The sequence below is a fragment of the Mytilus galloprovincialis genome, chromosome 8 (genome assembly GCF_965363235.1).
Source record: "Mytilus galloprovincialis chromosome 8, xbMytGall1.hap1.1, whole genome shotgun sequence".
Lineage (NCBI taxonomy): Eukaryota > Metazoa > Mollusca > Bivalvia > Mytilida > Mytilidae > Mytilus > Mytilus galloprovincialis.
In genome coordinates this window covers 19,903,467-19,920,028 of record NC_134845.1, presented here as the reverse complement: position 1 = coordinate 19,920,028, position 16,562 = coordinate 19,903,467, and the positions used below count along the sequence as shown (strand labels likewise).

Here is a 16,562-nt window from a genome sequence, read left to right as displayed (position 1 = left end):
AATGTTTTAGATTTTAACAAGAGAAATTTATGTATTACTGAAAAATTATTACACCAGGGTTTTCGATATCACAAACTTAAGTCAAAACATTTACTAAATTTTATCATCGGTATAAGGACATTCATTCCTAAATATAGCTCAACATGCAGACTTCTTATACGTTCAGGTGTTTCACATCCAATTTTTTATAGAATATGTCAATTATGATATGAAAGATTTGTCATTTTTGTTGAATCTGTAATAATTTGTTGAGGTCTTAATCCTATATTCCATCATCTAGTGCAGTGCCACATTCACTGGGGTTTTGTATATTCAAATATGGCGGACGAATCATGTTTCTGGTCAATTTTTCTTTTGTCAATTTTGTAATAACAATGTTATTATTCTTCGTTTTTTTGTGTCTTTTTAAAAGTACTACTTAAAATTTGAAACTGAAATACTAAGTGTTTTTTTTTCATAATCAAACCCCTTATAAATGGAGAAAACAGCCATCTAAAATATCGTGGTGATATGGGTAACTAAGGGAGCTACCATTTGATTTTTATGGGGGGGCTAGGATGAAAAATTTTGTCCTGCATTTTTTTTTAGTTGTAATCTCTGTCCTGCCTTTTTATTTTTCACTCTATTCAGTCCTGCCTTTTTTTTTATTAGTTTATCCTGACTTTTTTTTACCTAAATTGTCATCCTGCCTTTTTTTTTTGCAAAATGTCTCATCCTGCCTTTTTTTTTACTTAAAACTCCTGTCCTGCCTATTTTTTTCAAATTTCATCCTAGCCCCCCCATAAAAATCAAATGGTAGCTCCCTAAAGTCAATAAATTATCAATGATATACGTAACTGGAAATATTGATATCCGTAACCGATTTTATTTTTAAACAATTCAATCATGTCTGAAATGAAATAAATGTCTCCAGTTATTAAAAGTGTAATAAATATGAATCAGAATTGTTCTTCAAAGTCTTAGAATAAATATGTGAAAATATTGATCAGGCTACCAATTCTGTATTTCTATATAGTCAGCTGTATGGATAGCAAGGTAGAGGACGGAGATTTGGTAGTTTATTACAGATAAAATATATAAGTTATATTGAGATCGGACTCTCCTTTAGCAAATGAAAAAAAATCTCAATCACAACACACCAAACAAATTGATAACAACTGTCATATTCTTGATTTGGTACAAGCATTTCCTATGTAAAATATGGTAGGTTAAACCTGGTTGTATTAGCTAGCTAGGCATCTCACTTGTACGAGTCACATAGAATTCCATATTGTATTAACCATGTAAAAAGTTAGAGTACAAGTATCACAGTCGACATTATTTTAAAATCGTAATCACTTTAAAACAAAATTTTAATCCATTTCAACAGAGAAACACATTAACACTTTAAGGATAAAGTTCATAAGCCAAATTTGAAGGCAAGAGTACTAAATGACCATAGCACCGTAACACAGTGGCAGAATGTATGAATACTTTGTCACCCCAAAAAAATTAATCAAACAGTAACATAGAGTAAAGGTTAATTAACAATATACAAAGATGAAACAAAATAGCACAATATCACGTACATCAGATAACAAGTACCTAAACACTACAATTTTAGACCCCTAAAAGTGACTTTGGATTGGAAATATGGTCTCCATAGGTCTACCTCCACAAAAACCATAGCCAAAGCTAAGAGCATCCATTTAACTGTGCGGGATGCACAAGTACGCATCCACGTCTGGACAGAAAGGGGACTTTAAATCAAATGCCTCGTGTAGATGATACCGTGCTCTTTGTACATTAATAACCCTTGCAACAACTCTTTCAGGGGTTCATAGATGGCATGTGGCAATGATAAATTTCCGTCCCTATCCAATCTGCCATTACCGTGGCAGTCCAAATTTCTTCGACCTTCATCCAGGAAGGCCTCTGATGTAAGACTTTCATGTACCTACTGTAACGTTTGCTCGACCTGAAAATATATATAATAAAAAAAATAGAAGTGGTACGAGTGTCAAAGAGACAACTCTCCACAAGAGACCAAATGACACAGAAATTAACTTTTAAAGGTCACCGTATGGCCTTTAACAGTGAGCAATTTCCATACCGTATAGTCTGCTATTATTAAAGGCCCAAAAATACATATGTAACACAATTCAAACAAGTCAACTAATCGCCTTATTAAGGTATACACAAAAAAAACAACGAAAAACAAATATGTAACAGCAACAAACGACAACCACCGAATTGCAGGCTCCTGACTTGGGTCAGGCCTCGGAATGTGGCGATGTTAAACATGTTAGCTGGCGTCCAACCCTCCCCTAACCTGGGACAGTGGTGTAACAGCTAGTTCAACATAAGAGCAGACTACAAAATTAGTTGAAAAAGCTTAACTCATCAAATGGATACAAACAAAGTGAACGTGGGAGGTTCTTGTACATCCCAAAAACAAACACTAAAATACAGATATGAGAGTAATCTGAAATCTAGTTCAAAGCCAATAATCAAAGCCAATAATAAATCATGCATCTAAGTCATAATTTATTACACATCCAACATTCGAAGGATGTAGTGTGAAGACGTCATAAACCGTGAAATTTTTCCAATGTTGTCGTACGTAACATTGTAGGCATATATTTTTATCCCGATGATTTCGTATATTTTGACGAATTTATGGCAGTTTTATTTCCGAAAAAAATAATGGTCTGAACTATTAAATCGAAGATGAATGAATAAAGCACAAACAACGCAACTCAACAGTTACGGATGTCCTTCTCTTAAAGTTTATTACAGTTACAGATATCAGTCTATACAGTTACCCATATCCTCGCAATTTTTTGAAATTAAGATTTCTCCATTTAGAGGTTGAACTATGAAAAAAAGCTTTGTATTTCAGTTTCAAACTTAATAATACTTCAAACAAGACACGAAATACCGAAGAATAATACAAAATTATTATCATGATTATAGAATTAACAAAAGAAAAATTGACCAGAAACATCGTCCGCCATCTTAAGATATACCTAACTGCAGTTACGGAGATCACATTTACCCCAGTGACATTTAGGTCTAGTCTGATGTTGAATTTCTTTTAAACATCAATAACTTTGTCAAACTTTTATCATGTTCATGTAAATTAATGAAACTCAATCTACAGGAGAAGCATTTACATAATCATGTGACACTAATTGATAAGATAACACTAATTTTCATTTAGATGCAAGAAATAAATAAAAAATAACCCTGAAATTCACAATGTTTGGTGAATAATCATCTTTGGCCTCTTCATTTGTACATGAGTTTTCTCCCATGAAATGATGCCACTAAACAAACTGTTAATTGCAATGTTCAGGTTTGGAAATTCATCGTATAATTGCCAACGAGACAACTCTCCACAAGAGACCAAATGACACAGAAATTTACAACTTTAGGTCACCATACAGTCTTCAAAGAAGGGCAAAACCCACACCACATAGTCAGTTGTAAAGACCCTGAAATGCCATATGTATAAAAAGAAGAATTTATATAAGCTGTTCATTTAACAGCCATGTGAAAAAAAAATTGAAAATAAAGGGACAATACTTAAACATGTTAATTAAATGAACAGACTGAAAGAAAATGTCATTAGGACAATCCATAAAGTAAGATGGAAAGGTGTGCTAATTAGCTGTTAGATTAAAGAAAATAATTGACAAAAACTAGGAGGTATTGTAAGAACAAAATAGTTCTCTAATGTCAGTATTATGACATTCAATTAGCACTTATGTCTTTCAAAGGATCTTTACTTATATACCAATCTCTTATTTTATTAAGTGTGACTTACGCCTATTAACCTTGGGTCAAATATCATAAATGACATCATTGAACAATCGGTTCTGGTTGTTACCTTACAATATAAGCATTGTGATAAAGGAAATGCACAAATTTGAAAGTCGTCTTTTTTTCAAAAGGCCGCCATTCTACTGCTTGTTGGTTTGATAAAGCAACTGTGGCCTTTAAAAGTAATAAACAGCTCTAAGTTTCTGGGATAAAGTCTGTTTCTGAGATACTTATTTATAAGTGGTATGTTTAAAATTGCATTTGATGTACACATGAATAAGAAGATGTGGTATGAGTGCCATGATGAGACAACTCCCCATCTATGAGTCACAATGTGTAAAAATAAACAATTATATGTCAAAGTACTGCTGAAATCAAGAATCTACCAAACATCATAATCCTTATGATCAATTTATTATATTTTTTAGCCTAATAGTCTTCAAAATATAGTATTTCATTTTCATGGCATCTGATATCAGGTGTTGTGTACATTGCTATAGATATACCTATGAAAAATCAAGAGAGATTATTTTCCCGCCAATATTTCAATGGTTAATATCTCTAAAACATGCACATTGACCTATTTTTTTTTTTGCTCTTTTGTTTCCTTTATTAATCCCCTATCAATATTTGCTTGTGTTATGAAAAGCTTGTTATTTTGAAACTGAGTATCAAACCTCCTTAAATTGAAGAATAAAGCATGCACTATACAACATCATGACAGAAAGGGTCGGTTTAAAGCATGCACTACAACATCATGACAAAAAGGGTCGGTTAAAAGCATGCTCTACAACATCATGACAATAAGGGTCGGTTTAAAGCATGCACTACAACATCATGACAATAAGGGTCGGTTTAAAGCATGCACTACAACATCATGATAAAAAGGGTCGGTTTAAAGCTTGCACTACAACATCATGACAATAAGGGTCGGTTAAAAGCGTGCTCTACAACATCATGACAATAAGGGTCGGTTTAAAGCATGCACTACAACATCATGACAATAAGGGTCGGCTTAAAGCATGCACTACAACATCATGACAATAAGGGTCGGTTTAAAGCATGCACTACAACATCATGACAATAAAGGTAGGTTTAAAGCATGCACTACAACATCATGACAATAAGGGTCGGTTTAAAACAAAACAATGTAGACATACTTAGGTGGCTGCATTATAAACTTTGATGTGCTATGATAGTTGCTATAAATACTTTAGGAAAGCACCAAAGGAAGATGACCATACTGTCATTTGACTTAAATTGGATAACAATGCACTTATAACACATCATGCACATTGTAACCATTCAGTTCCCTTACCGAAAAATAAGCCCTGCGGCAAACATTAAACCATGCAAATGAAGGTTGCGGCAAGCTTGCTGCAAACATAACTATGCAAATTAGATTTGCCGCAAGTTTGCGGCAATTGTTTGTTGCAAACTTGCAGGAACTACACATATATCAATGTCATATGTGTTTAGACACATTCAATTTATCGCTTTCAAATTACACAGCAACATTTTTATGCAGTTAAGCTGCATTATGCGAGCACCCTAGATTTGTGTTCTACCCAATAAATGCTGAAATACTTGCCATTGTTATTATCTAGCTTGCTACTATGTTATATATAACTAATTGAACACTTTTTAACCGGATTTTTGTGACAAAAATGTCGGTTATTGATTTGGGGATGTACGGCGGGCGGGCGGTCGGGCGGGAATCAAATGTTGTCCGTGCATTAACTCATGAACCGTTCAACCAAAGCTTTTAAAATTTTAATATGTTGTTACTGACAACTAAATGAAGGTCAAGTTCAATAATGGCGATTTTGACTTTTACCGTTCAGGAGTTATGGTTCTTGAAAGATTGAAAAATGGAGTTTACAGTCGTGTCCGTGCATTTACGCATGAACTGTTCTACCTAAGCTTCCCAAATTTTAATATGTTGTTACTGATGACAAAATGGAGGTCAAATTCAATAATGGCGATTTTGACTTTTACCGTTCAGGAGTTATGGTTCTTGAAAGATTGAAAAATGGAGTTTCCAGTCGTGTCCGTGCATTTACGCATGAACTGTTCTACCTTAGCTTCCCAAATTTTAATATGTTGTTACTGATAACAAAATGGAGGTCAAGTTCAATAATGACGATTTTGACTTTTACTGTTCAGGAGTTATGGTTCTTGAAAGATTGAAAAATGGTGTTTCCAGTCGTGTCCGTGCATTTTCTCATGAACCATTCAACCAAAGCTTTTGAAATTTTTATATGTTGTTACTGATGGCAAATTAAAAGTCAAAATCAATTATGACGATTTTGACTTTTACTGTTCAGGAGTTATGGTTCTTGAAAGATTGTGAAATGGCGTTTCCATTCACGTTGTTGCATTTACTCATGAACCATTCAATCTAAGCTTTTCAAATTTTAAGATGTTGATACTGATGACAAATTGAAAATGGAGGTCAAATTTGATATTGACGATTTTCACTTTCACCATTCATCAGTAAGGCAGCAACCATTTGATTTTCTGGGGGGGGCTATGGTTTTTTTTGGAAAAAAAAGTTTGTTTCCAGTTTTTGGAGAAAAAAATAATTTGTTTTTGATTCTGAGAAAAAAAAATTGTTTGTTTCACCCTCAGCTGCCACTATATGTAATGCTAAAATTGAAAGAAAAAAATTGTTTTCGACTTGTCGCGAAAAAAATAGATTGTTTTTCGCCGCAGGCGAAAAAAAAAATTTGTCCAGAAAAAAAAACCATAGCCCCCCCCAGAAAATCAAATGGTTGCTGCCTAATGGTTCTTGTGATATTGCCAGGACACAAATAAATATTAATAAATCCGGTTTGCTGTCGTTGTGACAGCCTCTTGTTGAATATTTTTTATTCTGGATTACAAAAAATATGACCAGAAAAACCTTAAATGATCGTCGATTTATCCAAAAAGTTTGAAGTTACACATAGGAAGTAGTGCTTATTAAGAATCCTTGTGTAGTTCATTATGACTTGTGCTTTTAGCTAAGATGTCAAAGAACAATTGCATGAAATATTTAATCGCCGAAAATCTCTTAAGACAAGTAGTTTAGATTTCCCAAGTGGCAAAAGTCGTAGGGATATTGTTTGTCATCAATACGTAGTACAATTACGTCAGTAGTCTATTATATAATAAGTTCAACTGTTCATGCTGTTGGCGGCAATTTCAAATTAGAAAAAGACATTTTCGTAGCTTTTCAATTTGGAGGCAGGTGTGCAAATTAGCGGTGGTCCGAGGTCCTCGACCTTCCACTTTTGCAAGCGGAATTTCGACTAGGATAGTTGGTTTCTAGCTACGCCCGACGTAGTCACCTTCCACTTGAAAGAAAATAAGAAATTACTTTGCAAACCTTTTCACCATGTTCACCAAAGTCTCCAATTAAACGAGCTAAAAATTATTTTTATCATTATTATTTATGACAGCGATGTTCTTTTGTTCAACCGCTTGCTTTATACAGAAAATCGCCGACAAATATTGTATAAATTCGAGAAAATCGTATCTGATTGACAAAAACAACATTGTAAACACATAACAATGGCGGCCGTGAAGACAAAATTTTACAATATCGGATCCGATTCCGGAAGCGGATAAGGATAATTCCGGGTTTGGCGATCAATTACTAAATAAATCAAAGCAGGTGAAAAAATAAATCTATGCATGGTAAATGAAATTAAACACTAGAATTGTAAACCAAAAGATATATGTAAAAGAAAGAAAAAGCAGAAAAATATTTTATACAGAAACTTCTTGACAAATTTTAATTTAAAAATCAAATACAACGTGACAGCTGGGAACAGTATATCTAACAATATACATGTTCATGGTCACAGTCTAAATTTTCTTTATCAGTGATAAATGATGATAATGCATGTGAGATGCTTTTAAAGTGTAAACATATTACTGCAATTTCGAAGGGTTATTTGTTTTTCTCAATTTTGAAGGGTCAATTAAAGTAGCTGAAAGTTTCTTTCTTTATTTTCACAAATAATGCAACTATATTATATATACCTAAGGCAGCAACCATTTGATTTTCTGGGGGGGGGGGGCTATGTTTTTTTTTTTCGTGACAAGTCGAAAACAATTTTTTTCTTTCAATTTTAGCATTACATATAGTGGCAGCTGAGGGTGAAACAAACAATTTTTTTTTCTCAGAATCAAAAACAAATTATTTCTTTTTCCAAAAACTGGAAACAAACTTTTTTTTCCAAAAAAAACCATAGCCCCCCCCCCCCCTCCCCCCCCCCCCCCAGAAAATCAAATGGTTGCTGCCTAAATGTAAGTAAATCATATGATATATAGGTGGCATTCTTTGGGCCACTCTACCCCCTCCTGTTTGATAACTTGGAAACGGTCGAGCTCCCCACCCCAAAACCATATGAGGGGCAGATCCAGGATTTTAGGTTAGGAGGGGTGCAAACGTAAATTTTCGCCGAGCTGAGCGAGGCTAAAAAAAATTTGCGGTAAAATTATCGGAATATTCTTTATTAAGCTGAGAACAACCCATACTTTGCAAATTTAAGGGGGGTGCAATCATATATATTCATGTTTGTGACAATATGAAAAATCAAATGAAATATAGGAAGAGTCGCTGGGGGGTAACCCCATCCTTCCTGTTTTAGAATTTAAAAATGGTCCAGATCCCCACCCCTAAACCATATATATTCATGTATGGGACAATATAACAAATCAGATGAAATATAGGGGGAGTCCCTTCGGTCACCCCACCCCCTCATGTTTGAGAATTTGAAACCCGTTAAGATCGCCTCCCCTTAACCAAAAATTCATGTACAGGACAATATAACAATTCAAATTAAAGATAGGGGGAGTCCCTGAGGTCACTGTACACCCTCCTGTTTGAGAACTTGGAAATGGTCAAGATCCTTACCCCTAAACCATATATACTCATGTATGGGACAATATAACAAATCAAATAAAATATATGGGAAGTCCCTGTGGTCACCCCAACCCTCCTGTTTGAGAACTTGGAAACGGTTGAGATCCCCACACTAAAACAATATATATTCATGTATGGGCCAAATTATAACTAATTAAATGAAATATAGGTGGAGTCCCTGGGGTGAGCCTACCCCTCCTGTTTGAGAACTTGGAAACCAATGAGATCCCCACCCCTTAACCATATATATTCATGTATGAGACAATATAACAAATAAAATGAAATGTAGGGGAAGTCCTTAGGGTCACCCTACCCCCAGTGGCGGATCCAGAAATTTTCATAAGTGGGGGCCCGCTGACTGACCTAAGAGGGGGCCGCTCCAGTCACGCTTCAGTGATTCCCTATATAAGCAACCAAATTGTTTCCCAAAAAGGGGTGGCCGGGCCCCCTGCCCCCTAAATCCTCTGCCTACCCCTACCTGTTTGAGAACTTGAAAACCGTTGAGATTCCCACCCCTAAATTATATATATTCATATGTATGGGACAAAATAACAAATCATTTACATTTACTATGGGCAGGTCAGTCAGACCTCACCTTTGATCCCTGTTGTAGTGAACATTTGTCTGATTTGTGTCTAATTACTTTTGTACTATAGAACACAAACTCAGTTTTCTTTCCAGGGAAACCAGTCCATTCATACAATTACATGTTCATACTAAGTCAACTTGAACTTCTAGCAGTCAAATAAAACCAAGGTTAACTACCAAGTAGAACAACTGCAATCATTGGGAACTTGTACCACTGCAGACTCACCATAAAAAAATATACATTGATATATGCATTGGTTTTGAAACCTTGATAACAAATAAATTATATGCCTTAATAAATAAATCATAAGATAAACATGAATGTACTATATATGAATGTTTAATGTTGAGGCAACATTGCCACAGTTTTCATAATTACGGTAGCCTTGGTTTTTGGTTAACTGCCTTCAGCGCTTACAGCGCTTTGATTTAAGTCAATTCATACCTGTATACAAACAGTGATTGAAAGAATTTCCTGTAAACTTATCAGATTTAAGGAAATACATACATGCATTTGAGTTTTGAAAAAAGGCAGGGGTCATTCTCAAATGACATCATATACCTATACAAGAAATAAAAAAAGGATAAATCTCAAATGTGTATTGAGTATAACGCTTAAAGTTACAATTGCATTACAGAATTGAACTTAATTTTAATAATCATGGTACAGTACATAAGTTACAAAATTCAAACTAGCTTTCAGGAAGTGCCAACTAGGCATGCCCAGTCAATATTGTATAATTCTTGCAATGTTCTGACAAACATATAGAATGGTCAAAGTTTTCTGCAATCTTGCGGCAAACATAAAGAATGTTCAAAGTTTTCTGCAAACTTGCGGCAAACATAAAGAATGTTCAAAGTTTTCTGCAATCTTGTGTCAAACATTCTTTATTATTTTAAACTTTCTGGCAATCTTACAACAAACATTGATGTTTCTGCAAACTTGCCGCAAGCTTGCTGTTTGCCGGAAGTTTGCAGCTAGAGGCAAACATCTGCAAACACTATTTTCTGTGTTCCTGCAAACTTTTTGTTTGCTGCAAGTTTGCGGCAAACAATTCAGTTCCATGTTGTTTGCTGCAAGTTTGCGGCAAACAATTCAGTTCCATAAGGGTTTCTATTCTGATAGGTTGCAAATTTAGAAAAAGTGTCTCCATGATCAACTTTGCTGGCAAACATTATAATAGATTTCCCTATATAGCATGTATAGTTCAAGTTCAAGTTCAAAAGGTTTATTTATAGACGAAAATTTTATTTATAGAAGAAAATTTTATTTATAGACGAAATTTTTGTATGCATAAACAAAACATTGATTAGCTCTATAGAGTAAATTCCTTACACCTCATTTATCTAATTATAATTTTATCTAATGAACTTATTTCCCTATGTGCACTTATTTCAACAGGTATTTAATTTTGCATATAACAAATCATAATAGCTCTATAGAGTAAATCTTACACCTCATTTATTTAATTAGGATTTGTCTAATGAACTATTTCCCTATGTGCACTAATTTCAACAGGTATTTAATTTTAACCCTTTAAATTTTCGTTCAGGGTCTTGAAAGTGTTCTACTCCAATGATTGTATTTATCAGGAGAAAAGCTAAAAAAAAATTAAGAGAACAGATTTAATGTATAATTATGCAATTAGACTGAATGTCCTACCACTTGTGACGAGATAAAAATCTGATTTAAGCACAAAAAGGCAAACTGGGTGTTCACATATCATAAAACCCCATTAAATGTCGTGACTTAAGAGAAACATGCAGCGAGGTGATGTAATGATGTGGTTTCTGTTTTGTAGTTATGAAGTCACCTATGACTACAACAGTTTTCCGTGTAAGAATTAATGGAGATAGAGTACAGTATTTAATGTCAAGGTCGATTATAGCTAGAGACAGTTGGACAAATAAACCAAAATACATAGTCAGTTTAAACATAGCTTTAAGGTAAGAACATTTCGCAAGAAATTTTGCGCTTTGATATTATTTTTTATGCATATTTTCATCCGGGATGACCAATTATTACAACTTAACATAAACATTGTGGTGATATCAAATAATCAAAGCTATAGCTGCATGGACTTTTGACAGCACAATTTTGTGGTTGTCTAATAATGATTGTTTTCAAAAATTGTATTTAACACATATTTCCTCTTTTGTATAAGGTTATTAAGTTATGTAAGATGCTGACAGAATTTCTCACAATTCTGACCCGTTCGAGAATACTCATGTATAACCCGAACATTGATTGTCATGTACACAGTTGGACTCATGAACCAAAATATATTTACATTTACTCAAAGCCTAAAAGTTGATACATAATACATGTTATATGCAAGATTAACGCTTTTAATTTTTTCATCTGTCATTGTCTGTAACAAACATATTTTTTTTCATCAGATGAAATATTTTATTTTAAGAGGGTTAATACAATTACTCAATAGACTAATCTTTCCTGAGCCCCTTATCATAGAAAATAACAAATTGTTGAAAAACAAAAATTCTAACATGCACATTGCAAACATAAAAGTCGAGTATAATGTTTAGAAAAAATATATATAAAGATGATCAAATAATAAATATTCCACATTTTTTTTATTGATCGTTGAATTTTGATTTATCCTGATGACGCCTGGCAGGCGAGACAATGTCGGCCATGTTCAATAAAACTGCAGACTGAAGTGTTGTTGTGGAATAGATATTTTATGTATTGCAATAGTTGACAACTCTATATAAAAAAACAAAAAGTAAAAATCACTTACGAATCACACCAACAATCAACAACCACTTACAAACCACTGCAGGAGATCCTTACGAAAGTAAACACAAAATGCAGTGTTGATTTACCACAAAGTCAGTTATGATCTTTGAATTGTATGAGTGTTAACATTTGCTGCATGGCCATCACATTGGAGTTTGTCTAATTATTGTTCTAAGGTTTAAAAAAAAATCTCAAGTCCTTTGATCATAAATATAAAGCTTTTTCTAATTAAACTTAATCTCTGTAAATAATGAGTTTCACAAAAAATATAACAAAAATACCAAATTTACAATGTGGAAGTCCAAACACACTGAAAAAATCAAACTCTATCAATCAACTGAACAAGTGAAAACTATGGCAAGCCGTTTTACTATTTATTCGAATTTCAAGATATGTCCTATAATATATAAGATATCTTATATAAGATATCTCATAAAGTTTATATGATATCTTATATACTTTAAAAGATATCTTCTAAAGTTTATAAGATATCTTATAAAGTTTATAAGATATCTTATAAAGTATATGAGATATCTTATAAACAATTTTTATATAAGATATCTTATATAGTTTATGAGATATCTTATAAGACAATTATATAAGATATCTGATAAACTATATAAGATATCTTATAAACTTTAGGAGATATCTTATAAACTAAAAAATATATCTCCTATAATATATAAGATATCTTATATATTATATGAGATATCTTATATATTATATGAGATATCTTATATATTATATGAGATATCTTATATATTATATGAGATATCTTATATATTATATGAGATATCTTATATTTATATTATATGATATATCTTATATATTATATGAGATATCTTATATTTATATTATATGAGATATCTTATATTTATATTATATGGGATATCTTGTATATTATATGGGATATCTTATATATTATATGAGATATCTTATATATTATATGAGATATCTTATATATTATATGAGATATCTTATATATTATATGAGATATCTTATATTTATATTATATGAGATATCTTATATATTATATGAGATATCTTATATATTATATGAGATATCTTATATATTATATGAGATATCTTATATATTATATAAGATATCTTTAATGTTATATAAGATATCTCCTAAAATTTATAAGATATCTTATATACTTTATAAGATATCTTCTAAAGTTTATAAGATATCTTATAAAGTATATGAGATATCTTATAAACATTTTTATTTAAGATATCTTATATAATTTATAAGATATCTTATATAGTTCATAAGATATCTTATATAGTTTATAAGATATCTTATATAGTTTTTAAGATATCTTATATAGTTTATAAGATATCTCATATAGTTTATAAGATATCTTATATAGTTTATGAGATATCTTATAAAGACAATTGTATAAGATATCTGATAAATTATATGAGATATCTTATAAACTATATGAGATATCTTATAAGCTATATAAGATATCTTATAAAGGTTATGAGATATCTTGAAGTAAGAATAAATAGCAAAATGGCTTGCCATAGAAAACAACAGTCATATTCTTTACTAGGTATACAGGCATTTTCTAAAACAAATAAAGGGTTAAACTAGGCCACATACTGATATTCCCATTCTGACCAGACTTGGCTCTGCAATTACTTGTGCAACCCACTTAGCCAAACCAATGCCTATTTGGGCAAGGGTTTTACTGTCAGCCTTGTATACCCCAGACGAAGTAGAAGGGGCATGAAGTGTTACCTTTGTCTTTTCTATCTGTCCCGTCTGTCTGTCTGGTACCTCCATATAATTACTTTTTGTTCTCTAATTAAGTTTGCCTCAATCAAATGTTATCAATTTGTATACACAATGTGGGGTGGCCCTTTATCATGTTTATAAAAAACAAAGATGAGTTTGCCTCAACCAAATGTGTTGAAACTTATACACAATGCTTATAATTTCAAAATGGTCTTAAACTACTTGAATTCTGCATCTGTATATGGAAGTTGTGTTATGCATATTTACAAGCCGGGAATCTGTGCACGCGGCCCATAGACATTTTTATCCCCCTGCAGTAATGGAGGGGGCATTAAGTTTTACCCTTGTATGTCCTTGAAGTTAGTTTATATTCTCTAACTTTAGTTTACTAGTACCTCAACCAAATGCTATGAAACTCATACACAAAATGCTCATTACCACAAAACATAGATCTATTTTGAATTTGGTGGCGTCACTGTTATCATTCTAGAGTTCTGCCCTTTAATAATTTCCTATATTTAACTTTAGTTTTCCTCAACCAAATGTTATGAAACTTACACACAACGCTTTCTCACAATGCCCATTACCACAAAATACAAATCAAGTGTGAATTTTGGGTAGCATTACTTTCGTCAATCTCCATTTATGTCCCTTTATGATTTTGTATGATATGCAAGTAGGGGCAGGGCATATGATCTGTGTCCTATGGACACTTTCCCAATTTTCTCTTTTTTGATTTTCTGCCAATACTCAGGCAATATTTTCATATCTCTGTGTATCTCTGTACTTTCAATCCTGTGGTTGGCTTCTATATAATTCATTTTTGGTATTTTTTTTCAGTTTATTCTTCACCATTCGTGGGGTATAATTTCAATAAAATTTACATCCTGTAAACACAGATGGCCACATTAAATTCAGTCCTACTCAACATAATAATAGATAGGAACGTATCCAGGGGAGGGGTTGGAACAACCCCATAATTGCTTTTGAATGTGGACATATGGTTAATTGGAACACTCCCTTTTAAAAATGGCTCGATCTGCTAGAAATCATCACGGTTTTGCTACATGTATTATGAATAATTAAATGTTATCTTTAAGGTTAGAATACATATTTACAAGTTTAGACTTAAATCTTGTTTTTAATGTGCATTTGGGTACAATACTCCAAGAATAAAGTTAATTTACTGTTTAATAATAGATTTATCTTTCAAAATTATCAAGAACAAATCATGCAAATATACTTAACTTGAATGAGCATATTCTCTTGTACAATAACGTACTAATTGTTTTTCTGAAAAATTAACTTTGAGAATTGTATAAAGCCGTTGTAATTCATAGCATCAGCTAGAGGTACTTCGTGTACTTGGGAAGGAAACACTGCTCAGGCGACTTTTTTTGTCGAAAAAAATATAAATGCCATACTCGTGGTAAAGGTTTTTTTTTTAAATTGTGGTTCATCTTTCTAAAATAACTGAATAGAACTGATACAGAGATATGTTATGTTCATGTTATATGTATCTTAAGTGTGGAACTTAACTTATATATAAAATGAAGGGTTAATTTAGTCCTCTATTTATGAGGTCAATATGTTTTTGCATTTTTACTTATAAAAACATCCTCATACATGTGTACAAGTCCATGTCAACGTGTTCTACATTGTACTAGGAGTTTCATGTTATTTGTGTTCAGCCAGCAAAAAATGTAAAAAAACAAATAATCAATGTACTGAAATGCACATTAAGTAGTCTGAAGAAAACTACTTTATTACAAAATTTCATGTAAATAACTCCATATACATGACATTTATTTCTGAGGATCAGTGACTTTCAAGGTCAGTTTTTCCTGTTATGTCTTAACTAAATTAATGGATATTTCATGTCTAGTAGTCAATTGCTTAGATAAAGCTTTTTCCCACCTTATATTAACTCTTAATGACATCTGAGTACAGTCTATAATGATGAAGCTTTTCCCCCCTTATATTAACTCTTAATGACATCTGAGTACAGTCTATAATGATGAAGCTTTTCCCCCCTTATATTAACTCTTAATGACATCTGAGTACAGTCTATAATGATGAAGCTTTTTTTCCCTTATATTAACTCTTAATGACATCTGAGTACAGTCTATAATGATGAAGCTTTTCCCCCTTATATTAACTCTTAATGACATCTGAGTACAGTCTATAATGATGAAGCTTTTTTCCCCTTATATTAACTCTTAATGACATCTGAGTACAGTCTATAATGATGAAGCTTTTCCCCCCTTATATTTACTCTTAATGACATCTGAGTACAGTCTATAATGATGAAGCTTTCCCCCCCTTATATTAACTCTTAATGACATCTGAGTACAGTCTATAATGATGAAGCTTTTCCCCCCTTATATTAAATCTTAATGACATCTGAGTACAGTCTATAATGATGAAGCTTTCCCCCCTTATATTAACTCTTAATGACATCTGAGTACAGTCTATAATGATGAAGCTTTTCCCCCCTTATATTAACTCTTAATGACATCTGAGTACAGTCTATAATGATGAAACTTTTCCCCCCTTATATTAACTCTTAATGACATCTGAGTACAGTCTATAATGATGAAGCTTTTCCCCCCTTATATTAACTCTTAATGACATCTGAGTACAGTCTATAATGATGAAGCTTTTTTTCCCTTATATTAACTCTTAATGACATCTGAGTACAGTCTATAATGATGAAGCTTTTCCCCTTTATATTAACTTTTAATGACATCT

The 16,562-nt window shown here is 32.5% G+C and overlaps 1 protein-coding gene across 1 annotated transcript in view; it reads left to right on the top strand.

The window, feature by feature from the left end:
* Positions 1-16,562, top strand: part of LOC143085278 (uncharacterized) — a 97,820-nt gene that overhangs the window by 44,518 nt on the left and 36,740 nt on the right. Inside the window, exon 9 of the mRNA XM_076261538.1 lies at positions 11,110-11,254. Within this exon, the coding sequence (XP_076117653.1) occupies positions 11,110-11,254 (145 nt within the window). The remainder of the gene's footprint in view (positions 1-11,109; positions 11,255-16,562) is intronic.